This window comes from Lagenorhynchus albirostris, chromosome 10 (genome assembly GCF_949774975.1).
Source record: "Lagenorhynchus albirostris chromosome 10, mLagAlb1.1, whole genome shotgun sequence".
NCBI lineage: Eukaryota > Metazoa > Chordata > Mammalia > Artiodactyla > Delphinidae > Lagenorhynchus > Lagenorhynchus albirostris.
Window position 1 is genome coordinate 31574330 of NC_083104.1, and position 27798 is coordinate 31602127.

The window sequence follows — 27798 nt, forward strand, 5'->3', positions numbered from 1 at the left end:
TCTGTATTAATTGAAGCTGTTATTTAAAAGCTGCATTAATAAATTATGCCTTCACAAATATATTAATTCACACTTCCAACAGAAAAAAAAAAGGTCGAAATAAACTGAAAATTTCTCTCAAGTATACAAAATGAATGAACTCTTCTACTTGCCATATTCTCTGAAAGCCACAACATTTACATTTGTGGGCAAAAATAATCTCTTACCGCTAAAGGGGTCAAGCATTTTAAAATAATAACTAAACCAAATGGAATAACAGCACCCTGTGGAAAAAGCTGATTCCACGTCTAAGGCAGGAAATGTAAAAGATGAGTATGGACTATCTTGTCTGATATGACAGCAGGAAGCTATCAAAGTCTACCAGGGTTCTACCAAAAGAACTCAGGTGCCAACCTGAAGAAGTTCCTATAGACCAAAGGTGGGATAACTGGGAATCAATAAGGAAAACAAATGAAATAGGTTTATACACATGAAATATATTTAAATCTAAGTTGGGGGGAAAAAAATACTTCATTGGTCATTCTTTGGTGGATGAAAAGGAACCAAACCATTATTTTGAAATCCAGTAAATAAAGGGAGAAAATCATTTATCCTGCCTTGCCTAAAGAAAATGTATCTCAGGATAACAAAATGGTTTATGCGGGGAAGTTTCTCTTTATAGAAGTAACTCAGCTAGTAAATGAAGGAAAGATAGAATTACAACATCACGATTTTTGCAACCCTTAATAAAAGAATGGATCTAGGAAAGGATAATCAAAGACTGCTAATATCTCAAAAAGGAAGACAACTAGACATTATGGTGCTTCCTGGTGAAAGTACACAATATTATCTACGAAGTGCTGAAAGAAAAAAGAAGTTGAGCCTACATCAGAGTTGATCTAAATCTGTAGATCAAACTACGAATTTATGGTGTGGAAGGAGGAGCTAGAAGAATGTTTAAATATCAATCCAGACTGAGGAAAATTATACAGAACAAATGACCCAGTTTCTCCAACAAATATCAACTATGATGGAACAAAGAGAAAGCTGTACATGGGTATTCACTATACGGTTCTTTCTATTTACATGTATGTTTGAAATTTCCCATAATGATAGAAGATTAAAAAGAATGGTGAAAATGTATAAACGTTTTTGCATGTATTCAAAATGACAGTCAAAGACATGAAGCCACATAAAAAAACTATGCATTCTTCTTTATGTACTTGAGATTAATACTTACTTTGGAGCAAGCCTGTAATTGGTTTCCCATAACCTCTAACCGTGATAAGAGTCTATCTTCATCTATTAAAGCCTGTTGAAGAAAAATTAAATATCAGTAAAATCCCAGAGGAATAAAAAAAAATATATCAAAAAGGTTGCTACTGCCAGAAAAGATCTAAAATCATAACGCTGACCAACATCCACTGAAAAATGCTAAATTTTCATTATTTGTTCATTAGGAAATAACTTTGCCTTTGCTTGCCACAAAATTTTAGTTTTAGCTTAATCAACAGCTAAGGGATATTAAACTGTGCTTAAATGCTTCTTGAATATAAAGGCAACTGGAATACCTGCCAACTGGTATCTGAAGCCTCCTGGGTGATGGCTAGTAGCCGCTGAAGCGTGGCTAACTTCTGTTCCAACATCTGTTCCCGATGTAAGGCCTCCTAATATTATAAATCACAAAAGAAATTCTAATAAACTCAGCATGATACCTTTGAAGAGTAATCAATTTTTAGCACATTCTGAAAATATTCTCATATTACAACCCACAGTGTATCCTACTTTCAAATCTGATAAATCTACTTTGTAAAATATATTTAGGCCACATCATTATAGCCTGATTTGTTGAGCTCTGAGTAGTGCTATTAGGGGTGCTCTAGTTGCAACTTCCCCTATAACAGAAAACAGGTCATCTGTTTTTGTTTTTTTACTTGTAATTAACAAGAGTCTAAAAAACCAAAAACCTAGGGCTTCCCTGGTGGCGCAGTGGTTGAGAGTCCGCCTGCCGATGCAGGGGACGCGGGTTCGTGCCCAGGTCTGGGAAGATCCCACATGCCGCAGAGCGGCTGGGCCCATGAGCCATGGCCGCTGAGCCTGCGCATCCGGAGGCTGTGCTCCGCAATGGGAGAGGCCACAACCGTGAGAGGCCCGCGTACCGCAAAAAAAAACCCAAAAAACAAACCTAGAGTAGAAAATCTGACAAATTCTTTAACCCCTGAATTTTATATATACACATTTAAAAGATGTGTGTGTGTGTGTGTGTGTGTGTGTGTGTGTGTGTGTGTGTATGTGTGTATGGCGAGAGAGAGAGAGAGAGAAAGAGGGCGAGGTGAGAACAAACTCATTGCAAACTAAATCCAAACAATCTGGTTAGCAGCAAAGATACTTCATAATGGCTTAGCTACATCAGTAGACATCTACAAAAGAAATAACTTTTAATTTTTCCTTTTAAAAGTGTTATATAAACACAGTGTTTTATATATATATATAAAGAGAGAGACTGCTTTATTCTCACAGTCTACTCCATTTTCAGGTGTTCTAATTCTCTCTGCGACTGTAAAACACTTAGCCATAGTCGAATATGCCAAATATAAGTAAGAGTCCACCAAGTGTTAGTTCAATGTAATTAAGGGGTCAAGGAGTTATATAACTATTTGGCAGCTCCAAAGGAATATTTTTACAGAGAAAGACACTGGCAAGCAAAGCCTTATTTCTAGGTCACTTGTTAACATTTGATAGCTGTTAAGAGGGTCTCCATCACTGGAAGTCAAGGTGAAAATGCTCACACAGCATTCAGTTGCGGTTTTGGCACATCTTTAAATTCACTTTCTTCTATTTCTGTCATTATCCAAAGAAGAACATTTATTACCATAATACCTCTGAGCCACCTCAACTGAGAAGTATATACTTCAAACATAGTATTTGAGGTTTAAAGCATTCATTTGTTGCTCTCCACATCCTTGATAAATAATGATTAGGGAAAAGTTGGTCTGATTAGAGTCAGAGGTACTGCTTTTTTTTTTTTTAATAAATTTATTTATTTTATTTATTATTTTTGGCACTGGGTCTTAGTTGCTGTGCACGGGCTTGCCATTCTTCGTTACGGTGTGCGGGCTTCTCATTGAGGTGGCTTCTCTTGTTGCGGAGCACAAGCTCTAGGCGCGCGGGCTTCAGTAGTTGTGGCTCGCGGGCTCTAGAGCGCAGGCTCAGTAGTTGTGGTGCACAGGTTTAGTTGCTCCATGGCATGTGGGATCTTCCTGGACCAGGGCTCGAACCCGTGTCCCCTGCATTGGCAGGCGGATTCTTAACCACTGTGCCACCAGGGAAGCCCCAGAGGTACTGCTTTTTATATAACTCTAAAAGTACAGATTAAGGAATCTAATAAAAGTCATTCCGCCTCAGAACACACATTAAAACACAGCTTACACTTAAAAGGGACTAGGTGCCAAGTTTATTTTAAACTTCTAAAACATTCCTAATATCCAGGAAGTTACATTAATGCTGCAAAAAGTTTTACTTAAAAACAAAGCCACCAAACAACCACTACTTCCACTAGATGGTGTAATTTCTCCTTTTTTACTCAATTCCATTTAGAGTTTCATAACTCCATGAACCACATCCTAACAGAAATCTAACACTTCCAGGAACGGGCTTTTAGTTCTAAGGCATGAAATGCATCTATTTCAGTTTTTATTCAAAAGGTTTACAACTTATATTAGAACTTCAGCAATTCAAAAAGACGTATACAGAAAAGACAATCCAGTATAATTTTCCCTCAAAGAATTAGAAAAAGAACAACGAAAGATTATGCCATTATGAATATTCAAAGAACTGACAAGAAAGATGGAAAGAGTACTGGAGTGAGTCAGAACATTAGATTCACAGTCCATGTTGACTAGTAACTGTAGTGCATAGCCCTGGGAAATCATTTTACCATATTTCTCATATGAAAAGTGAAGGTTAGACCAGATTAATCTCAAAGTTTTCTTCTACCTCTAAAAATAAGAGAAATTGGGCTTCCCTGGTGGCGCAGTGGTTGAGAATCCACCTGCCAATGCAGGGGACACGGGTTCGAGCCCTGGTCCGGGAAGATTCCACATGCCACGGAGCAACTAAGCCCGTGTTCCACAACGACTGAGTCCATGCGCCACAACTACTGAGGCTGCACGCCACAACTACTGAAGGCCGTGCGCCTAGAGCCTGTGCTCCACAACAAGAGAAGCCACCGCAATGAGAAGCCCGCTCACCACAATGAAGAGCAGCCCCCACTCACCGCAACCAGAGAAAGCCTGTGCGCAGCAATGAAGACTCAATGAGGCCAAAAATAAATAAATAAAATAAATAAACTTTAAAAAAAATAAGAGAGATCTAGGTCAATTAATGTGACTTCTTACTGAATGGTAAACAACTACTAACATTTACAGCATACGTTCTATGTGCCAGGCACTGTTCTAAGTGCTTTACATGTATTAATTCTTTTTTTGTTGTTGTTTTGTTTTGAATATTTATTTATTTGACTGCGCTGGGTCTTAGTTGTGGCACACAGGATCTTCGTTGCGGCATGTGGGATCTAGTTCCCTGACCAGGGATCGAACCTGGGCCTCCTGCATTGGGAGCTCGGAGACTTAACCACTGGACCACCAGGGAAGTCCCTTGCAGCTTGTGGGATCTCAGTTCCCCAAGCAGGGATCAAACCCGGGTCCTCGGCAGTGAATCACCGAGTGCTAACCACTGGATTGCCAGGGAATTCCCTGCATTAATTCATTTATTCTTTACAATTCTGTGAGGTAAGTGCTATTATTATACACATATCATAGATGAGGAAAATGAGGCACAAACAACTTTCCCAACAGGTCAGAAGTTAAAGCCAAAGATCAAATCCAGGGAATTCTGGCTAGAGTCTACCTACGTTCGTAAATACTCTACTAAACTGCAAGTGTGTAAAACCACTTTTCAATCCACCATTACATTATGCCCAGTGGAAGGTAAGATCTGATTAATGCATTGATAATTTTCACAGATGTGTACATTCTTAACTGAGGTAGAACTGCTCTTAGTGACTGACCTATAAAAGAATGTAGGGACACAGGATCACTGGTTTGGTCCTATCATTTTAAACAAAAGGCAACTGAAGACCCACATATGTAAACTGACTCACCCAAGGTCACAGAACTCATTGAGTAGGAGCCAAGATAAAAACCTCAATCTCTAAACTCCTGATTCAGGGTTTTCCTTAATCATGCTCCCTCACTAGAATAATAAGAACCATAATCCGGTCTAAATCTACCAAACTCAGAAAAAAAAAAAAAAAAAAGAAAGAACAACCACTTGTTTTCTTTTTAGAGATCTGTATGGCTCTTTAAATATGGCATTAACTTCTTCAGGAGCCCATTCTAAGTATCTGCCCTACCAAGAGATCTTTCTACAGATTGAGCAGCACAGAACAGTAGTTAAGAGAGAGACTCTGAGGTCTGACTTGTCTGGGTTCAAATCCCAGCTCAACCACAGAACTTGGTGTGTGATATTGTGCAAACTATTTAAACTTCCGTGTCCCTCAGTTACTCCATCTATAAAAATGGGAATAAAATGTGTACCTTACAGGAATTTCGTGAGGATTAAATGAATTAATATAGGTAAAGTGCTAAAGTCTGCTAGAGTCTGGCATAGAGTAAGTACTACATAATTATTTGCTATTAATAGTTAATATTTTAACAGTTCATAATATTTGCTACTATAGCTATTAATAACAACCAAAATCTGTCCGGATTTAATTTTATTTAAAAGTCACCTTTGGATAAAGAACAACTGTGGAACGTCTTCATATGTGAAGAAAAAAACTTCTCTTGTACAGAACCTTATCTTCTCTAGACTTAACAATCGGATTTTTTAAATCCTTTTTTTTATAAGACCTATTTTAATTTCTTTTTTGTACTTTAAAAAGGTATTTCTTTTGTACTTATATCCAGCCAGTATTTCTTTAGCCTATATTTGTGAACTAGCAAAATCAAATCTAAGTTCTGCTTTTAAAGACTAAGAATTCTCAAGATATATTTTACCTGAAGATACTGAGAAAGCTGGAATAGTTCCTGAGAGTACATACTTGGAGTGTTAGCAGCAACCTAGAAACAAAATGATACACCATTGACAGTCACACAGAATATTTGCAGAAGACATTAAAGCCAAATCAAGTCCTTGCAATGCCTATTTACTGAAATATGCAAAATAAAAATTATTTTTCAAATGAACAATTTTCTTTAGTTTTCAAAATATTTCTGCTCCATGTCTAGAATTTATAAATGGTATTGTATTGTGCTGATCAGTTTGGGATTTACAAGCAGGATGGTGCAACAAGTGCTACCCATGAAAACATTCCTTGATAAACCAAATCACAAACTTACGGCACAAAGGCAATACAGCCTTTTCTTTACCCAGAAATAATACCTGCTAAATCAACAGATCTACATTTTTCCCCTTTAAAATTCATTGTCAAATAGTTCTTCAACATGTCAACAAGTCACAATTCATTTAGAAGTAGCCATCTTCAAAATGATATTTGTATGTGGGCACGTGAGGAGAAGCAGGGCACGAAATACAATACTTTGTCCGATGGCCAGAGGCAATGAAAAAAGGTCTTTTTTTTTTTTCCTTTAAACTGTAGGTAGGTTTTAAGAAGAAAAAGATGGGAAATAATAGTGTTTAAACATTAAAGTCACAGCCAAAATGCTTAGAACTCAAGAGTATTGGAAGAAATAACTTCTATAAAGGGTTTCTCCTGGGTGTGGAATATAGAACGACAGAATTATTTTTTTTAAAAAAAGGCAGTAACAGGTTGCTGTATCATTCATTTATCCATATTCTCAACACTACCCAAGCCTTATATGTTAACTTATTAGTGATGTTAACAGCATCGTTCCTTATTAAGCTTAAAAAGTCTATTTTTACTAATATGCTAAGTAGAAGACAGAGAGGTGGCATTATTTTTTTAAAAGTTAGTCCTAAATCAGCAAGGCCATTATTTACTTCTGAAATGACTCTTGGTATTGCTGAAGTTGATGTTTAACCACTGTTACTTCTAAAAAAGGAATCTAACAGAGAACTTCAGTTTCAGGTAGGCTTTCATTCTTTATCCAAATGGAAGGAAAAAAAAGTAAAATGTTTTTCCCAATAGTTTAGTTACTTTACTAAGAAAACGCAACATACACTTTAATGCCAAAAGATACAAGAGATCTTTTTTTTTTTGCTACTTAGCAATAATATCTATAGTTTAATACACCATTATTTCTGAACAAAAGAAAAATATTTTCTAACAAGTAATTACTGCAAAGTTTCTGTCCAAATCAAGTTAAAACTGATCTTCAAGAACAATTAAAGAGAAATTTCTGTAAGCCCATATTTCTGTGTTATTTCCATGTGTAGGTATATTTTGAGTAAATTATCTACGTGCAAAGCTTTAATAAATATTTCTAGACAGAAATGCATTATAGAATAAAAAGTAGTAACTAACACTTCTTACCTTTGGCCAGGCACAAAACAAATGCTTCTAGTCTAGAGTCAGCCACTGACTTGAGATAACAAAGGCTTTGTCCTAAGAAACATCCATCCTAAATTCTCCAGTTTTTGAAGATCAGACTAGAATAACTATACAGCTATATGCATTCTTGTATTTTTGTTACAAAAGAGAAATAAGTTTCTAGGTAAAGCATATTAAAAACGAACAAACAGAAACATTTTCAAAAGCAATATAGCTGAATCAGTTTGGAAAAAATAACCATTAGCAACTTACTTTGTCAACAGGACTTGGTAATGGAGCATGGATGACACTGAAAAGTAAAATTTAGAATTTTTATCTAATTTCCTGACAACAGAGGAAATAGAGTATGACAGTACAAGAATATCTTAAACCCCAAAGTTGGCACACTTGTTTTCATATAATTAAAAGAATGTGAATTATTTTTAATCCTTCATAAACATATAGAATTGTTAGAAAACAAGGTAATAAATACACAAAACTTTTACACATTAATGTATTTCTAAACACAAATTCAAAATCCAAAACGTATTAAATGCCTTTGCCGGATCTACTATTAATGAGGGCTATGGTGAACTCCTTGGTTATAAGAACTTCTAAACAGAAAGGAAGCACTCCTTAAATTATCCATTTATTAAAATTTTAGAATGTGTAAATTAAGTTCTCTTAAAATTAAATACGTCTATACAGAAAGCCTTAAAAAGCAAAGTTCTACTGTAAAGAAGGCTATAATTTGAAAATACATTCTAGTGGAGAACAACTTCAGCTAGCCAAAACATTAGTACTACTCTTCTCTACCCAGCCACCTCACACACTGAAAGCTTACATGTAGTTATGAATCTAACTCAGTATATCACTTTAAAACTAAACAGTAACACAGTATTAATTGGTATTAATTGCCTTTTGGGCCTTAAAGTACATAAGAGGCAGTACAGTGTAGCAGTTAAGCATGCAGGCTCAGAAGCTATACTGACTGGGTCCAAATTTTGGCTCTACTTACCAGGTATGTAATCTTGGGCAAGTTATCTAACCACTATAGGTCTCAGTTTCCTCATCCATAAAATGGGGATAATCATAAAACTAACCACATAGGGTTACTGTGAGTATTAAATGTGTGAATAGAAGTAAAGAGCTTAAAAAAGTACCTAGACATAGTAGCACTTGATCACTACTATCGCTCCCATGAGAACAGAGCCGCTAAGGAAGCCAGGGTTCCTGTCTTAACAAGCACTGTAAGATACTGTAATGTGGGTTGGTAGGGTGAGTAGATGGAGCACAGAGCAAGACTGCCACCCATGGTCCCTACCAGTTGCTCCTCACTCCATATCCTAGAGGCCAATCTGGTAATGGTCTGCTTGACGGTTGATTAGGTAAAGTTCCTAGATTCAACAGGTTAATCACGTGTAAGTTGCTGACAAACTGATCTTGCAGGACTTAAAAATAGGGATGACAATTCTGATTCCATTGTAGTAACTGCAAACATCCTAAGAATATTTCAATTTAATTAGTCACAAATACACTAAGATGCTGAATAAAATGGAATACTAAGTATTAGCCCCCACTTCCCTTCTGAGCTCCCCTGATATCCTGTAGAGACTCCCACTGAGACCATATAATCCCCTGCTCTACTCCTTTGATTTCACATCTGTGTTCTCAGCACTTTGAACAATTCACCTCTGCATCCCCAGAACCTATACAAGGCCCTAACAAATCTGGTGCCTAATGAAGGTTTAAAAAATTACATACAGCTTTAGTGTTTTTTCCTCTGCCTCATAAAAATGCAATAGACGTTTTAAACATAAGTTTCTTTTTCTTGATTTTATACAAGTAATACATATTGACTAGGGAAAATGTGTGAAGTAAAGCATGAGGAAATAAATAAAAACTACCCAATGCCAGCACCCAGATATAGCCATTTTGGGTATATACCTTTTCTCTGTAGATATGCACATACAGGGAAATGAACTTGAGAAAGTCTAAATAGAAGCAAATGGTATTAATGGAAGCTTTTTGTTTTTTATTTTGGCTGTGCTGGGTCTTCATCACAGTGCCTGGGCTCTTTGTTGTGGCGCACGAGCTTCTCTAGTTGCGGCACGTGGGCTTAGCTGCAATATATGGGATCTTAGTTCCCTGACCAGGGATTGAACCTGGGCCCCCTGCACTGGGAGCATGGAATCTTAACCACTGGACCACCAGGGAAGTCCCAGGAGGTTTTGTTTTTGTTTTTTTTTAAACGAGTTTTCTCAGTGACCCAAGTACAAAATTTTCCGTTCTCATGAAAATCTGGTTGATAAACAAAAGGCTAAAAATCTAGCAAAACATTCCATAATTGATATATATTTGTACTTTACAGAAACTATTGTGGATACAGGCGTATTTTGTTTGAGTTATGGAAAAAAGTTCATACGCAACAAGGCACTGTAGAAGGAAAACTTATTTAGTGTTAGGGTGGTGGGAATATAGGAAATTTTTCTATGTTTCTTATTATTTGAAAATTATTTGTGCAATAAAAATAAAAATCAAGGAAGAAAAAAGAATCAGCTTTTTGAGAACGGTATACCTACTGAAGACCTTAAAAATATTAAATGGTATTCTGGCATACTTAAAAGCATCTTGACTGCTAGAAAATATTAGATTACAATAAGAGAAACAGTATTCATCGTGTGCTCATTATGCACCAGGTACTACACTAAACTCTTTAAGTGTACAGTCTTGCTTAATCCTCCTCATAAAATTCCTGCTCAATAGGTACTATTATTAACTTCATTTTACAAATGAGAAAAGAAAAGCCTGATCAAGTCACAGAACAGGTGGAGTTGGGCTTTGAACCAGACTATCTACCTCTAAAGACCGTTCTGATCTTCCTCCAGCTTGAGGATTGCCTGTTCAAAATTCATCTTCTCCAGAAAGTCAACCAGATTACATACAATGAAACTGGCAGCGAAATTTTAAATGATGCTAACATTTAACCACATAAGAAAAACCAAACAAAGAGACGGAAAAAGGGACAAAGATGAAAAGCACTGGGGGAACAAGAGGGATAGGAACACAACTCACTGATGTAGACTTTGAAAAAATTCATATGCCCTATCGGATGGAAGCTGAGAACAGACATGACCCTTTATGCAGCTGCTCAAAGCTTTTGAATCCATGAAAGAAAAATCTCATTATCAAATACAAACATCCAGGTCTTTAAGAAGCCATTTGTTATTAGTTGATTAATAGTTACTCTTATTTTTAAAACCTTAACTCTTGACTAACTCATATTAAAAGCTAAGTCATATTAATGTTCCCAAAGTTAACTATATTTTTAATAATTAAACTATAATTTAGAATAGGGAACAGATTAACGTTTTAAATTTAAAATGTTTAAGGGCTTCCCTGGTGGCGCAGTGGTTAAGAGTCCGCCTGCCAATGCAGGGGACACGGGTTCGTGCCCCGGTCCGGGAAGATCCCACATGCCGCGGAGCGGCTGGGCCCGTGAGCCATGGCCGCTGAGCCTGCGCGTCCGGAGCCTGTGCTCCGCAACGGGAGAGGCCACAACAGTGAGAGGCCTGCGTACCGCAAAAAAAACCCCAAAAACATAAAATGTTTTAAATTTTCTGTTTTATTCAGATATCCTGAAAGGTTTTTTAAAAAAACAAATTGGTAGCCTCCAACTGAAGCATAATATACAATAATTCTAATGAAAGCACTATTATAGTAATAAGAGGATCTCTCTCTGCTTCCTTTTTCCCTCTCTCTTTCCTACTCACTATTCTATTTCACCTTCAACTTACTGCTGCTCTCAACCTCCCACCCTCAGATATTTGTTTCTGCTTTTGTAGGACAGAAAATATTATGCTGGGTGTAGAAACAAGCCTCTACCATATCCAATATTCATATTTATTTATTCAAAATAAAAAATGCTTAAGTTTAAAGACTGTTTAGCTCCCTCTAACACTTCATAATAATAATCTGTGAAAAGTACAAGATCAAAATGTATTTATGCTTACATTTTAACATTTGCATTTTATGAGCAATTTTTCCCTCTCAAGTTTGTCCTCGTCTAAGTGACCTTTCCACTGCTTCATTTTAAAAAAGAAAAAACTACAGAATTGGAAAATCCCTCCAAAAACTCCCACCAATATAGACTACTAACTGTGTCAACATCCTTAAAGTCCTTTAAGATTATGACACTGGCATTAGCTTCAGAGGCAACCATAGTTTAAGAAGTCATATATGAAATGCAGATCAAAATGAATACAATTATCACTCATCAATAACTTACATACTCCAAATATTCTAAAAAACTAATTTTCCAGCAAATATAAGTTATAAAGTCAATTTTGGAAACAAAATAACTGTGCCTCCTTACACATTATTATTTACTACAATTGTAACTAATGTGAAAAGCAATTATACTGTAGTACATTATATTCCAAAAGTACTACATCAATTTTCTAACATTATTAGAATAATCCTGAAGTATAAACAGTATACTATCATCTAGAATATTATTAACCAATGTAATTAATACAAAAAGTTCATAGCTCTATATTATACTCACTCTGAGCGGAGCCGGGCTTCCATACCATCTGGTAGAAAAAGTTTTATTGTGGAAACAATACACCCATGGGTAACTGGTTAAAACAAACAAATAAGATGGATAAAATAATTGTATAAAAATATATACCTTCATACCTCTCATATCTAAACATATATTTTATTCTTAAATATAATAACTTCCAGGAACGAAAATAATTTTGGTGGTTTAACAATATTCATTCCCCTGGAGAAATGCATTCCTATCTATAATGAATCACAACTGCAAGGCAGAATCACAGATAAAACTGCTTTGAAAAGTGCCCTAACGTCCAATGCTATAGCAACAATGAACCAAAGGTCACTGGAGTATATGGAAATACAATTGAGGGTCGGGGTGGGGGTGAGGGGGAGACGCACTTTCTCCTCTATATGCTAGCATCAAAATCTTAGCACAACTAGTGGGGCTTCCCTGGTGGCGCAGTGGTTGAGAGTCCACCTGCCGATGCAGGGCACATGGGTTCATGCCCCGGTCCGGGAGGATCCCACATGCCGCGGAGCGGCTAGGCCCGTGAGCCACGGCCGCTGAGCCTGTGCGTCCGGAGCCTGTGCTCCGCAACGGGAGAGGCCACAGCAGTGAGAGGCCCGCGTACCGCAAAAAAAACAAAAAACAAAACAAAACAAAACCCTAAGCACAACTAGTACCCAGTTTAAAATTTAGCCCTTAGTCCTCAATCTCCCATCCCCAACCTATAACTCCTATCCATACCTCACAAAACTCTAAAGTTCTGTATAATAACAGCTTGGAATATGCCATTCAATACCCCATTTTATGAGCGAGAAAACCAAGACCTCAGACTAGTGAAATTGCTTCTACAACTCTCTGCTATTAAGTATCAGAGCTGTTGGCTAGAACTCAAGTCTGAAGTTCCCAGTTCAGTATTTAAAATTATGGTTTTGTGGGGCTTCCCTGGTGGTGCAGTGGTTGAGAGTCCGCCTGCCGATGCAGGGGACGCGGGTTCGTGCCCCGGTCCAGGAGGATCCCACATGCCGCAGAGCAGCTGGACCCATGAGCCATGGCCTATGAGCCTGTGCGTCTGGAGCCTGTGCTCCGCAACGGGAGAGGCCACAACACTGAGAGGCCCGCGTACCACAAAATAAATAAATAAATAAAATAAAATTATGGTTTTGTTTTTTCGGTGGTTGTTTCCTCCTCCACCTCCAAACATCTTTATATAACATTATATCAGTCACTTTGTAGATAGCGTCTTCTTCTTTTAAGGCTTTTTATTTATTTATTTACTTTTGGCTGCATTGGGTCTTCATTGCCACACACGGACTTTCTCTGGTTGAGGCGAGCAGGGGCTACTCTTTGTTGCGGTGCATGGGCTTCTCACTGTGGTGGCTTCTCTTATTGCAGAGCACGGGCTCTAGGCTCACGGGCTTCCGTAGTTGCAACATACAGGCTCAGTAGCTGTGGCCTGCGGGCTCTAGAGCGCAGGCTCAGTAGTTGTGGCGCATGGGCTTAGTTGCTCCGCAGTATGTGGGATCTCCCCGGACCAGGGCTCGAACCCATGTCCCCTGCATTGGCAGGCGGATTCTTAACTATTGCGCCACCAGGGAAGTCCTAAAGATAGCTTCTTACCATTGCTTCTTACTTCCTCCTTCTTCTGAAGATTTCAAGAGACAAAACCTCTCAAAAGCAGTACTTGTACAGAGCTTCTCTTTCTTTTACAGAAAAAAATTATTTTCATAGTTTAAAAGTTGATGGTTTTGGGGAATTCCCTGGTGGTGCAATGTACCAATGCGAGATGAACCAAGGGCTAATACTACCTGGGCAGTTCGAGGTTGCTGAACTATTGAAAGCAGTTAAATATCAGTTAAAGATCATGTCTGACTAAGCTGATATTCTAGTCTAGTCATGCCTGCCTTTGGAAAGGTTCTTGTAACAACTAGGTAAACAGATGCATAGAAATGTTAGTAATCTTTTCAATTCGCAAAAGGCAAGTATTTAAAGCAACCTGACAAAAATGTTTCGTTCTAATACTTTTATTAATGACTCTACCTAGCAGCATTTCCTAAAATGGAGTGCTAGCAGGTATTAACAAAAAAGGATTTTGGGGTCAGAAGAGTTTGGAAAATACTTGGTTAAAAGACATTTAAAGAGTTTTTATTTATTTAAACCACAGGCTTTCTCAGAGCTTAATGGGCTTTTTGTCCATAATGAAACTCTAAAGGTTATATGTGTTTTCCAAACTTATTTGACCATTGAGAATTCCCGCTCCCCTTTTTAGGAACACTGGAACTGGCACTATGGTATAACATACACGGTATACATGGTATTATGAAGAAACTACTTTGGAAAATACTGCTCTAAAGCTTTTTTTTTTTTTTTTTTTTTTGCGGTACACAGGCCTCTCACTGCTGTGGCCTCTCCCGTTGCGGAGCACAGGCTCCGGACGCACAGGCTCAGCGGCCATGGCTCATGGGCCCAGCCGCTCCGCGGCACGTGGGATCCTCCCGGACCGGGGCACGAACCCGTGTCCCCCGCATCGGCAGGCGGACTCCCAACCACTGCGCCACCGGGGAAGCCCCTAAAGTATGTTTGAAGCACTTTTAAAACAAACTTTGCTCTAGAAATTCATCCAGAAACATTATTACTGTCATACTGCCAAGATTCAAAAACAAAATTAATTGTAAAACACAATTTTAAAGTTTTTTGGGCGGGGTAAGGAGGCTGTAGGAACACTGCCACGTTAAGTGTACACATGTATTGTAAGCTAAATGCAAATTTCAGAAATGTTAAAACATGAAAAACATGTGTCGAGGGAAAACAAGGTATATCTGCAGAGAAAAATCTGCAATTACCTGCTGTATTTATGGCACTTCATTAAAAATCAGAATTAAGACTATACACGCTGACTGCCATTTAAATGAGTTCTTTCCCTATTATCTTATACAGATTATTTATTTTGCTTTGGAGTTAATATATTTACTTTATGATATACAGTCAGCCTTTCCTATTACCTCTTTACACATACACCACTTAAAGAACCAATGTTCACTGTGATAAGTTTAAAAACTGTTTAAGACCCTGGACTGGGAGACTGAAACTACTAGAATGTTGGAGTCTGGTTCTGTCTCCTTCCCTCCATTGAGTAGGAAGGTCAATACTACAATCTACTTGAGTAGGTTGAAGGGTCTCTTGAGATGACCGGCAGTAACGGGAAGTAAAACTCCAGAAACATTAAAAAAAAAACAAGACCCAAATGAGAGGTTTTAACATTTCCAGGATGGGAAATTATTCATATGCTTGCCTTTTTAAAAAATAATTAATTAATTTATTTTTGGCTGCTTTGTGTCTCCATTGCTGTGCTCTGTCTTTTTCTAGCTGCGGAGAGTGGGGGCTACTCTTCGTTGCAGTGCGAGGGCTTCTCATTGCGGTGGCTTCTCTTGTTGCGGAGCACTGGCTCTAGGCGCATGGGCTTCAGAAGTTGTGGCTCGCAGGCTCTAGAGCCCAGGCTCAGTAGTTGCGGTGCACGGGCTTAGGTGCTCCGAGGCATGTGGGATCTTCCCAGACTGGGGCTCGAATGCTTGTCTCCTGCATTGGCAGGTGGATTCTTAACCACTTTGCCATCAGGGAAGTCCCTCTAATTGCCTTTTGACTGCAATCTAAAACGAAAGTTACCAAACCTTCATTCTGGTATTTTTTGCTACATAAAGCTTCTAATTCTAAGACTGCTTTTTTTTTTTTTTTAAGGTTAGAAAAGAGACAGGGCAAGTTAGCTGGATAGACAAGTACTCTTCAAATAAAGAAAAAAAATTTTTTTAACTTGAAGTATAGTCGATTTACAATGTTTTGTTAGTTTCTGGTATACAGCAAAGTGATTCAGTTATACATATACATACATATTCTTTTTCATATTCTTTTCCATTATGATTTATTTTAGGATATTGAATATAGTTCCCTGTGCTATAAAGTAGGACTTTGTTGTCCATTTTATATATAGTAGTCTGTATCTGCTAATCCCAAACTCCTAATTTAATCCCTCCCCCACCCCCTTTCCCCTTTGGTAACCATAAGTCTTTTTTCTATGTCTGTAAGTCTGTTTCTGTTTTGTAAATAAATTCATGTGTCATATTTTAGATTCCCACATACAAGTGATATCATATGATATTTGTCTTTCTCTATCTGACTAACTTCACTTAGTACGATAATCTCTAGTCCATCCATGTTACTGCAAATGGCATGATTTCGATCTTTTTTATGGCTGAGTAGTATTCCATTGTGTATATATACTACATCTTCTTTATCCATTCATCTATTGATGGACGTTTATGTTGCTTCCGTTTATGGTACATGGGTTACTGTAAACAGTGCTACGATAAATACTGGGGTGCACGTATCTTTTCAAATTATGGGTTTTCTGGAGTTTTCTCCAGATACATGCCCAGGAGTGGGATTGCTAGATCCATATGGCAACTCTTTTTTTAAGGAACCTCCATACTGTTTTTCCATAGTAGCTGCACCAATTTATATTCCCAATAACAGTGTAGGAGGGTTCCCTTTTCTCCATACCCTCTCCAGCATTTTTTACATGTAGGCTTTTTAATGATGGCCATTCTGACCAGTGTGAGGTGGTACCTCACTGTTGGTTTTGATTTGCATTTCTCTAATAATCTGCAATGCTGAGCAGCTTTTCATGTGCCCCTTGGCCATCTGTATGTCTTCTTTGAAGAAATGTGTATTTAGGTCTTCTACCCATTTTTTGATTGGGTTGTTTTTTTGTTATTGAGTTATATGAACTGTTTGTATATTTTGGAAATTAAGCCCTTGTCGGTGGCATCGTTTGTAAATATTTTCTCCCAGTCTGTAGGCGGTCTCTTCATTTTCTTTATGGTTTCCTTTGCTGTGCAAAAGCTTATAAGTTTGATTAGGTCCCATTTGTTTATTTTTGCTTTTGCTATTGCCTTAGGAGACTGACCTAAGAAAACGATGGTACGATTTATGTCAGAGAATGTTTTGCCTATGTTCTCTTCCAGGAGTTTTATGGTGTCACGTCTTATATTTAAGTCTTCAAGCCATTTTGAGTTTATTTTTGTGTATGGTGTGAGGGTGTGTTCTAACTTCATTATTTACATGTGGCTGTCCAGCTTTCCCAATACCACTTGCTGAAGAGACTGTCTTAGAAAAACTTTTTTTGAATTGATATTCTATCATCCTGTCTTCATTTGTGAGCTGGAGTTCAGTGATTAAAAGAAACATTTTCTTCAACTACTTGTTTATCTCAGGTATAATTCCTACAGGAAAGGTAACACAAATGCTTTATTCTTCTGTTTTCAGAATGAGAAATGGGTTTCCTAGGTTCTTCCAGAGGTGATCAAATCTTTTCTTCTTTTTTAGTTTCATTGTAACTTTATGGATTTGAACATATTTGATATATTTCAATCCACTGCTCTTATTATTGCTTGATACTCAAATTGTCTAACATTTAATCAGCCAAAATTCCACGTTAATTCCTGAGTTCTTCTAACAGAACCTCAGCAGTCTTAGATAACTCCATTGCTTCCTGATATAACAAAAATCTTATAAATTCAATTTATACATTTCCTGCCCTAGATTCAGAGGCAGCTATTTCCCAGAGAAGTCCTCTTTCGACCTATTTATTTGATGGGAGGAATCCTTTCTCTAGGTATGTGGATTAATTTGCTACTTTATTTCTCTTGGAGTGATATTGCTTGTTGGTTTATCTTTTGACTTGGTTGGTTCTTTGGCTTTACCTGTTGGCTCAATATTCACTGAAAACATGCTGGCTACAAAGGAGCATGCTGGGAATGACAGGAAAAACCAAGAGGACTACAACCAGGTCCCTGTCCTTGAGATTTCAATTCAGTTTGTAGACAGAACTAGAAATATCTAACATAACAACAAAGGGGGAAAAAATGCTATAAAGCACTGTGGGAATTTGAAATGGACAAGGGCAGGGGCATTTATGAAGAGGGTAAAGAAAAAAAAAAGAATAGGATTTCAAAAGCTATAAATGGAAAGGCAGAGAGAGTGGCATGAGCAAAGAAAAAGAAAACGAGAAGGATGTGAGAGAGCTGCACATCTAATGAGAGCAGCTGGAGGAGATTGGAGGGAGGGGGTAAAGAATATATTTCAAGGCCCTTTAGGTGCCAGTAGTTAACATGTATAGGTGCTAAGCACACTATACATGTTAACTACTCATGACAAACCACGTAAATAGTTATTTTTATGTTCTATTTTTACAGATGAAGCAACTAAAGTCAAAGAAGCTAAACTTGCTTGAGATCCCATTTTGGCAAGTGGCAGCGCTAGTATTCAAAAAGAGTTTCTTCTCCTTCTTGCCTCTAAATAACGTTGCTTAACATACACTAAGGGAAGTAATGGGAAATAAAATCAAAAGGTTGAATTGGATCCACATTTTTGAGGGTCTCAAGTGTACAGGTAAGCATTTCAGACTTTATTCTACAGTATGACACAGCAACTTAAGGCTTCTAAAAGCAGGAGAATGACATGAATAAAGCTGTAACAGAAGAATATTCTGGAGGCAGTGGGTTGGCAAAATATGGTGGCCAGGAGTGGAGAGCTACTGTAACATTCTAGGTTGGCATCAGGAAAAACAAGTAGTAGCAGGGAAGGGAGGCAAATGGTGTAGGTGACAACTGCTAAAGGTAAAGAAGAGACAGGATTCAGAAAAGATACCAATATTCTGAGCTAGAGTGTTTACAGAATGTTGGAGCAATAAATGAAATTGGTAAGTTAGTGGATTGCTCTAGTTTGAAGGTGGGAATTAGGCTTTGTACAGAGTAATTATAAGGTGAAAGTAGGACATTCAAGAGGAACCAACCAAGCAAGCAGCTGGAAATACAGGTACAGAGCCAGGAAGTAGGGATTCACAGCAGACAACATGAGAAGGGAAATTTGGGACTTGAGGATAAGGGAAAGCCCATAAAACAGTTGCCAGAAACTTAACAGAGCAGAGTTCTTAAACCTAGTTGTCCAAAAGAACAACCCAAGGCTTTTTAAAAATAGGTATGCCTAATAGAGGGAACCTACGTCAACATAATAAAGGCCATATATGACAAACCCACAGCCAACATCGCCCTCAATGGTGAAAAACTGAAACCATTTCCTCAAAGAACAGGAACAAGACAAGGTTGCCCACTCTCACCACTATTATTCAACATAGTTTTGGAAGTTTTAGCCACAGCAATCAAAGAAGAAAAAGAAATAAAAGGTATCCAAATCGGAAAAGAAGAAGTAAAACCGTCACTGCTTGCAGATGACATGATACTATACATAGAGAGTCCTAAAGATGTTACCAGAAAACTACTAGAGCTAATAAATGAATCTGCCAAAGTAGCAGGATACAAAATTAATGCAAAGAAATCTCTTGCATTCCTATATACGAATGACAAAAAATCTGAAAGAGAAATTAAAGAAACACTCCCATTTACCACTGCAACAAAGAGAATAAAATACCTAGGAATAAGCCTACCTAAGGAGACAAAAGACCTGTATGCAGAAAACTATAAGACACTGATGAAAGAAATTAAACATGATACAAACAAATGGAGAGATATACCATGCTCTTGGATTAGAAGAATCAACATTGTGAAAATGATTATACTACCCAAAGCAATCTACAGATTCAGTGTAATCCCTACCAAACTACCAATGGCATTTTTCACAGAACTAGAACAGGGCTTCCCTGGTGGCGCAGTGGTTAAAAATCCGCCTGTCAGTGCAGGGGACACGGGTTTGAGCCCTGGTCTGGGAAGATCCCCACATGCCACAGAGCAACTAAGCCCATGCACCACAACTACTGAGCCTGCGTGCCACAACTACTGAAGCCCACACACCTACAGCCTGTGCTCTGCAACAAGAAAAAGCACCAATGAGAAGCCCATGCACTGCAACAAAGAGTAGCACCTGCTCACCACAACTAGAGATAGAAAGCTTGCGTGCAGCAATGAAGACCCAACACAGCCAAAAATTTAAAAATAAATAAACAAAGAACTAGAACAAAAAAATTCACAATTTGCATGGAAACACAAAAGCCCCGAATAGCCAAAGCAATCTTGAGAAAAAAAAATAGAGCTGGAAGAATCAGGCTCCCTGACTTCAGACTATATTACAAAGCTACAGTAATCAAGACAGTATGGTACTGGCATAAAAACAGAAATATAGATCAATGGAACAGAACAGAAAGCCCAGAGATAAACCCACGCACATATGGTCACCTTATCTTTGAAAAAGGAGATAAGAATATACAATGGAGAAAAGACAGCCTCTTCAATAAGTGGTGCTGGGAAAACTGGACAGTTACATGTAAAAGAATGAAATTAGAACACTCCCTAATGCCATACACAAAAATAAACTCAAAATGGATTAAAGACCTAAATGTAAGGTCAGACACTATAAAACAGAGAAAAACATAGGCAGAACACTCTATGAAATAAATCACAGCAAGATCCTTTTTGACCCACCTCCTAGAGAAATGGAAATAAAAACAAAAATAGGACTTCCCTGGTGGCGCAGTGGTTAAGAATCCACCTGCCAATGCAGGGGACACAGGTTTGAGCCCTGGTCCAGGAAGATCCCACATGCCGTGGAGCAACTAAGCCCATGTGCCACAACTACTGAGCCTGCACTCTAGATCCCACAAGCCACAACTAGTGAGCCCTGATGTCACAACTACTGAAGCCCGCACACCTAGAGCCCATGCTCTGCAACAAGAGAAGCCACCTCAATGAGGAGCCCGCGCACCACAACAGTGGCCCCCGCTCACCACAACTAGAGAAAGTCCGCATGCAGCAACAAAGACCCAACGCAGCCAAAATTAGATAAATTTGCATATTAATAAAATAAAAACAAAAATAAACAAATGGGACCTAATGAAACTTAAAAGCTTTTGCACAGCAAAGGAAACTATAAACAAGACCAAAAGACAACCCTCAGAATGGGAGAAAATATTTGCAAACTGACAAAGATTAACCTCCAAAATCAACAAGCAGCTCATGCAGCTCAATATCAAAAAAAACAAACAACCCAATCCAAAAATGGGCAGAAGACCTAAATAGACATTTCTCCAAAGAAGATACAGATTGCCAACAAACACATGAGAGGATGCTCAACATCACTAGTCATTAGAGAAATGCAAATCAAAACTACAGTGAGGTATCACCTCACACTGGTCAGGATGGCCATCATCAAAAAATCTACAAACAATAAATGCTGGAGAGGGTGTGGAGAAAAGGGAACCCTCTTGCACTGTTGATGGGAACGTAAATTTATAGAGCCACTACGGAGAACAGTATGGAGGTTCCTTAAAAAACTAAAAATAGAACTACCACATGACCCAGCAATCCCATTACTGGGCATACACCCAGAGAAAACCATAATTCAGAAAGAGTCAGGTACCACAATGTTCACTGCAGCACTATTTACAAGAGCCGGGACATGGAAGCAACCTAAGTGTCCATCGACAGATGAATGGGTAAAGAAGATGTGGCACATATATACAATGGAATATTACTCAGCCATAAAAAGAAACGAAATTGAGTTATTTGTAGTGGGGTAGATGGACCTAGAGTCTGTCATACAGAGTGAAGGAAGTCAGAAAGAGAAAAACAAATACTGTATGCTAACACATATATATGGAATCTAAAAAAAAAAAAAAAGGTTCTGATGAACCTAGGGGCAGGACAGAAATAAAGACGTAGACGTAGAGAATGGACTTGAGGACATGGGGAGGGGGAAGGGCAAGCTGGGACAAAGTGAGAGAGTAGCACTGACATGTATACACTACCAAATGTGAAATAGCTAGCTAGTGGGAAGCAGCTGCATAGCACAGGGAGATCAGCTCAGTGCTTTGTGACCACCTAGAGGGGTGGGATAGGGAGGGTGGGAGGGAGACACAAGAAGGAGGGGATATGGGGATATATGTATACATATAGCTGATTCACGTTGTTATACAGCAGAAACTACCACAACATTGTGAAGCAATTATACTCCAATAAAGATGTAAATAAATACATACATACATACATACATACATACATACATACATACAAAGGGAAACAAACAACAAGAAAAAAATAGGTATGCCTAGGTCCCACACCTAACAAGTCTCCTTCTTAGGGCTGAAGGGTGGGATCCACACATGTGTAGCTTTACAAAGCGCTGCAGGTTAATTCTGGTGCATATCCTGGGTTGAGAAGCCATCTTTTATTTATTTATTTTATATTTATTTATTTATTTATTTATTTTTGACTGTGTTGCGTCTTCATTTCTGTGCGAGGGCTTTCTCCAGTTGCGGCAAGCGGGGGCCACTCTTTATCGCGTTGCGCGGGTCTCTCACTATCGCGGCCACTCTGGCTGCGGAGCACAGGCTCCAGACGCGCAGGCTCAGTAGTTGTGGCTCACGGGCCTAGTTGCTCCGCGGCATGTGGGATCTTCCCAGACCAGGGCTCAAACCCGTGTCCCCTGCATTGACAGGCAGATTCTCAACCACTGCGCCACCAGGGAGGCCCGAGAAGCCATCTTTTAAATGAACAAAAGAAGACTGCCATGCCATCAGACAGATTCTCTCAATCTGGCAAATTTGGCACATTCTGTGTTGAATCAGCTTTGTGATTTCCGCTAGTAGCAGGAAAGTGGAAGTATGTAAAGCTTATGGTGAAAGTTTCCAAGAGCTAGAAATAAGCAAAACAGCATGGCCAAAAATCACGGAGTAGTCAAGGAGTTGGTGAGAGTACCTCTGAAATGCGAATGATGGGTTCCAAAGGACAGATGGGTAAAGAAGTCTGGGGCTGAAGCTACTGAGAGAGATGGGCAAACCTGATGGCAAAAAAAGATGGTGCAAATGATTGGCAAGGGTTTCAGTAATAATTAAAGCACCTGACCCTGAGCTAAGCACTTTATGTTCACTCTTTCAGTGTTCACATTGAACACTGTGCCACAATGTGAACACTCAATATTATACCACAAACCTTGAGACAGTTAGTAGTATCATGAGTCCCCTTTTACAAGATGAGGAAATTAAAGCTGAGACAGGTTAAGGAGAGGTAACTGAGTAGTCACAGCAGAATAAAAAGGGCAGTGGGTAACAAGAAGGTTGCCAATACCCAATCCTCATATAAGCCTCCAGATTAGGAGGAAGGTTGTCAAAATCTTAGTTGAGATGAGGTGGTAGAAGGAACTTTTGTAAAATGGCAGATAAAGATTTATGAGATGTTTGAAAATTTATTCAACCAATATGTGCCAGGTTAAGTGTGGAGAGTCTACAATGAAGACAGACACACTGCCTGTTCTTGAACAGCTTACAGGTTGGTGAGGGAGGCAACCATACAAAGAGGACAAGTACAGTGTGCAACAGGGACATGGAAGGGCATTTTGTTCAGCCTAGAAAGCTTTCTAGGTGAAGGAAAGATCATGTGCAAGGGCTTGAAGGCCAGAAGGGGCAAGACCTACTGCGGGGAGTAAAAGCAATTCAGTGCAGTTGTAGCACAAAGCAAAAGGAAGATACCATTTGCCTTACTCATAACAGGCCCTTTGTTCATAGAGGCTTAACCTAGGAACAGAGTGGGTAAAGTGGGACCTGGACTGATCAGCTAATTGGACTTATATGTGAAGTTTATAGAACTAAATGGTCCCAAGATTTGCAACAGAGGGTTAGTGTAATGTATGACCCAGAAAACTCATGCCATCTGAGCAGTTTGTGGGTTTGTGAACAGAGGAGTGGCCAGCAATCGGGTTGTTAAGGCTCCCATTCCAGGAGGATCTGATAGGTTGGCTTTCTCTCTTTCTCCCTTCCTTTTCCGTTTTCTTTCTTTCTTTTTTTTTTTTTTTTAATCTATTAGAGGGCTTCCCTGGTGGCATAGTGGTTGAGAGTCCACCTGCCAATGCAGGGGACACGGGTTCGTGCCCCAGTCCGGGAAGATCCCACATGCTGCAGAGCGGCTAGGCCCGTGAGCCGTGGCCGCTGAGCCTGCATGTCCGGAGCCTGTGCTCCGCAACGGGAGAGGCCACAGCAGTGAGAGGCCCGCATACCACAAAAAAAAAAAAAAAAAAAAAAAAAATATATATATATATATATATTAGAAAGTCATCCCATTTGTTTACAATAACATTTTATATCTATAGGGCAGGGTATTACTAAAGTGCTGACCAATGAGTCTTTTCCCTGAAGCCACACTGTGTGGAAAGCCAAACATCAAAATCAGCTTGTTTTGGAGAGCTTGGAAAAGAAGACACACTAATATGAACTGATACGTTCAATGACCTCAGACTCATCACATTTTTAACAAAAATCCTGATTTATACATACATACACACAAATATAAAAACACTTTTATATATTATATAATATATATATATATATATATATCTTTAAATTTTTCTTTTACACATATATTATTTTATACAAATACATAAATGTCATATATCCTAGAGGGGTTTTATTTCAGTTTTGCTACTCTTGCCCTTTTTAATTTGGCTCCCACTTCTCCTTTACTCCTCCTCTCCAATCAAACTCCAGGAAGACTCACATTAATGACTAGTATGTATGCATTCTTCCATGTTTTCCCATGTTCATAAAATCATACACAAACACATGCATATAAATGTACATTTATAGAGATGGATGATACATTTTAAAAATAATGAAATTACTAAAGTAATCCTTTCCTCACTCAACAATATATCTTACAGAAATCCCTGCAATTCACATAATACTAATGTATTCTTTTTAATACCTGCATGAAGGGAAATATAAAAATTATCCTTCCATTGTTTTTTGTACTATGCACAATGATGCAAAAAAATCCTTTCACAGATCCCGACAAACTAGTTTTTATCATTTCAAGTATCTAATTTGATATCCTTATTATAAATGTATTCAAAAGCACTATAGAGCATCTGTCTCCTAGAGTAATGGAAATATAAACAAAAATAAACAAATGGGGCCTAATTAAATTTATAAGCTTTTGCACAGCAAAGGAAACCATAAACAAAATGAAAAGACAACCTACAGACTGGGAGAAAATATTTGCTAATGATGCTACCAACAAGGGCTTAATTTCCAAAATATCCAAACAGTTCATACAATTCAATAACAGAAAAAAAACAATCCAATCAAAAAAATGGGCCCAAGACCTAAACAGACATTTCTCCAAAGAAGACATACAGATGGCCAATAGTCACATGAAAAGATCTCAACATCGCTAATTATTAGAGAAGTGCAAATCAAAACTACAATGAGATACCACCTCCCATGGGTCAGAATGGTCATCATTATAAAGTCTACGAATAATAATTGGTGGAGAGGGTGTAGAGAAAAGGGAGCCCTCCTATACTGTTGGTGGGAATGTAAATTGGTGCAGCTACTATGGAGAACAGTATGGAGGTTCCTTAAAAAACTAAAAATGGAGTTACCATATGACCCTGCAATCCCACTCCTGAGCATGTATCCAGAGAAAAACATAATTCAAAAAGATACGTGCACCCCAATGTTCATAGAAGCACTATTTACAACAGCCAACACATGGAAGCAACCTAAATGTCCACAGACAGATAGACATAGACAGATGAATGGATAAAGAAGATGTGGTTTATATAGATGATGCAATACTACTCAGCCATAAAAAAGAATGAAATCATGCTATTTGCAGCAACATAGATGGACCTAGAGATTATTATACTAAGTGAAGTAAGTCAGATAGAGAAAGACAAATATCATATGATATCACTTATTTGTGGAATCTTAAAAAAATGATGTAAATGAACGTATTTACAAAACAAAAATAGACTCACATAGTTTCATTTCTGAATTTAATTTATTAATACCCTAATAAGGATTTTTTAATCTATTGTCACAAATGAAATTAGTTACAATTTTCTTCGTTGTACTTTATCTGTATCAGACTTTGGCACTAATGACAGGCTGCTGGCTTCTTCAAAGGATTTTGAGAGCTTCCCACCTTCACCTATGTTGGAGTATTTAAACAACATTGGATTTATCTGTTCTTTAGTAAGACCAAATTCGGCTGTGAATGCCCATTTCTGGTCAATCTTTAATAACATTTTTTAGTCTCTTTTAAAGAAATCAACTTAAAAGTTTCCTACATCTTGGGATAATTTTGCCAGGAAAACATTAATTTACTCTAGTTTTTTTTTTTTTTTCTTTGCCATAGTTTGGCATGTAACAGTCTCTAATAATTCTTTTGGTATATCCCATATCTTTCTCATTCCTTATATTTTTTAACCTAATAAAGGAATCAAGGCTTATTAATTACCTATTTTATTTTACTGTTTTGTTTTAAAGATCCAGCCTTTGGGTTTGTTTAATCCCTTTCAAAGTTCTTTGTTCACTTCATTAATTTCTGCTTTTTTATTTCTTCTTCCCAACTTCTTTTTCTTGTTGTTCTTTTTCTAATTTCTTCTAAGTGCCAAGTTCCTTCATTGTTTGTCTTTCTTCTTTAACACGGAAAATATTTAAGATTATAAATTTTTATCTGAGTAAAGGATTTACTGTATTTTGGTATGAAAGTCTCCTTTCCTTTCCACATAGTTTGAAATTCCCTTTTTGATGTCTTCTTTGATCCAGGGGTTATCCAGTAGTGTTGTACAATTTCAGTAGGATTTTCCAAGTGATATAAAGCTTATCATAATACTGTTTAGCATAGAGCATCTTTTTTTTATTTTTTAAAGCATATGTTTAAACAGTAACACTCAACTCGTGACACAGCTGTATCCCAAGAGGCCATGCATAATATAAGTCAACTTTTTGAAGGCAATTAATACCAAAAGAAACAACATTTTAAATGATGAAGAAATTTTTCTTTACTTTCCTTAAAGTTGGCATAAAAGATAAATTTTCAAAGAAGCCTGCAAGAATCTATGTTGTCAAAATAATATTGTACTAATAGTAACCCTGAATCTCAGAGTTGTCCTCTTAGCTTTCTACAGCATTTTCTAAAGTGGCCCCCACAGCTAGATGGGGAAGAAGAGAGGGAAGGAGTTTGGAACTTACCTACATCTTATAACAGTCACCCCCTTGAAGATCTGCATATATGTTAGCATGTTATAAGGTCGGAGAAGTCCTGACTATCTTTGGTTAACTAAGCATTCCTAAATGTATTTGATTACTTCATTCTTCTATCAATTAACACCTTTTAATTCTCTTTGAGAAATGCAAGCCAAGAAAATAGATATTCCTTGGAGAGAAAGACAGTGTAATCAAATTCTGTCTTCTCTGTGGGCTTCTCACAGCTGGGGTTCTGTAAATGTTTGCTGAATGACTTGCTAGCAGAGGAGGTGTGATGTGGCAACAGCAGATATCAGAGTGTCCACTGCAGCTGTTCTCAGTATGTTTATACATAAGTTGAGCTCTCTTAGTAAGGAGCACTCAATATTTTGCATCAAAATACAAACTTTCCCTTCTATTTTAAATTGTAAATGAAAATTCCTAAGACGTTGGCCCTACACACATCCAAATTTCAAAACCTAACACCTTAAAAAAACAAACAAGCAAACAAACAAAAAACCTAACACTCTGAGGAGGCCAACAAAACCCAGCAAAAATAATACTGCAGTTGCAGTATGTAAACGTATATGCACGTGTACACACACACATTATCATCACCAGCACCCCCTGGATTCCCATATCTACTGTGCAAAATGCCAGAGACTAATGACTTAGGGTATTATCAGATCAGAGTGTGCTCAGAGAAACAAA

At 38.0% G+C, this 27798-nt stretch overlaps 1 protein-coding gene across 43 annotated transcripts in view; it reads right to left on the bottom strand.

The window, feature by feature from the left end:
- SLMAP (sarcolemma associated protein) overlaps positions 1-27798 on the bottom strand; it is a 148070-nt gene that overhangs the window by 56054 nt on the left and 64218 nt on the right. For all 43 annotated transcript variants that reach the window (XM_060161528.1, XM_060161529.1, XM_060161522.1 and 40 more), the window contains exons 3-7: positions 12060-12132; positions 7766-7802; positions 6039-6101; positions 1551-1646; positions 1220-1291 (exon numbers count right to left, since the gene is read on the bottom strand). In XM_060161528.1, coding sequence (XP_060017511.1) covers positions 1220-1291; positions 1551-1646; positions 6039-6101; positions 7766-7802; positions 12060-12132 — 341 coding nt within the window. The remainder of the gene's footprint in view (positions 1-1219; positions 1292-1550; positions 1647-6038; positions 6102-7765; positions 7803-12059; positions 12133-27798) is intronic.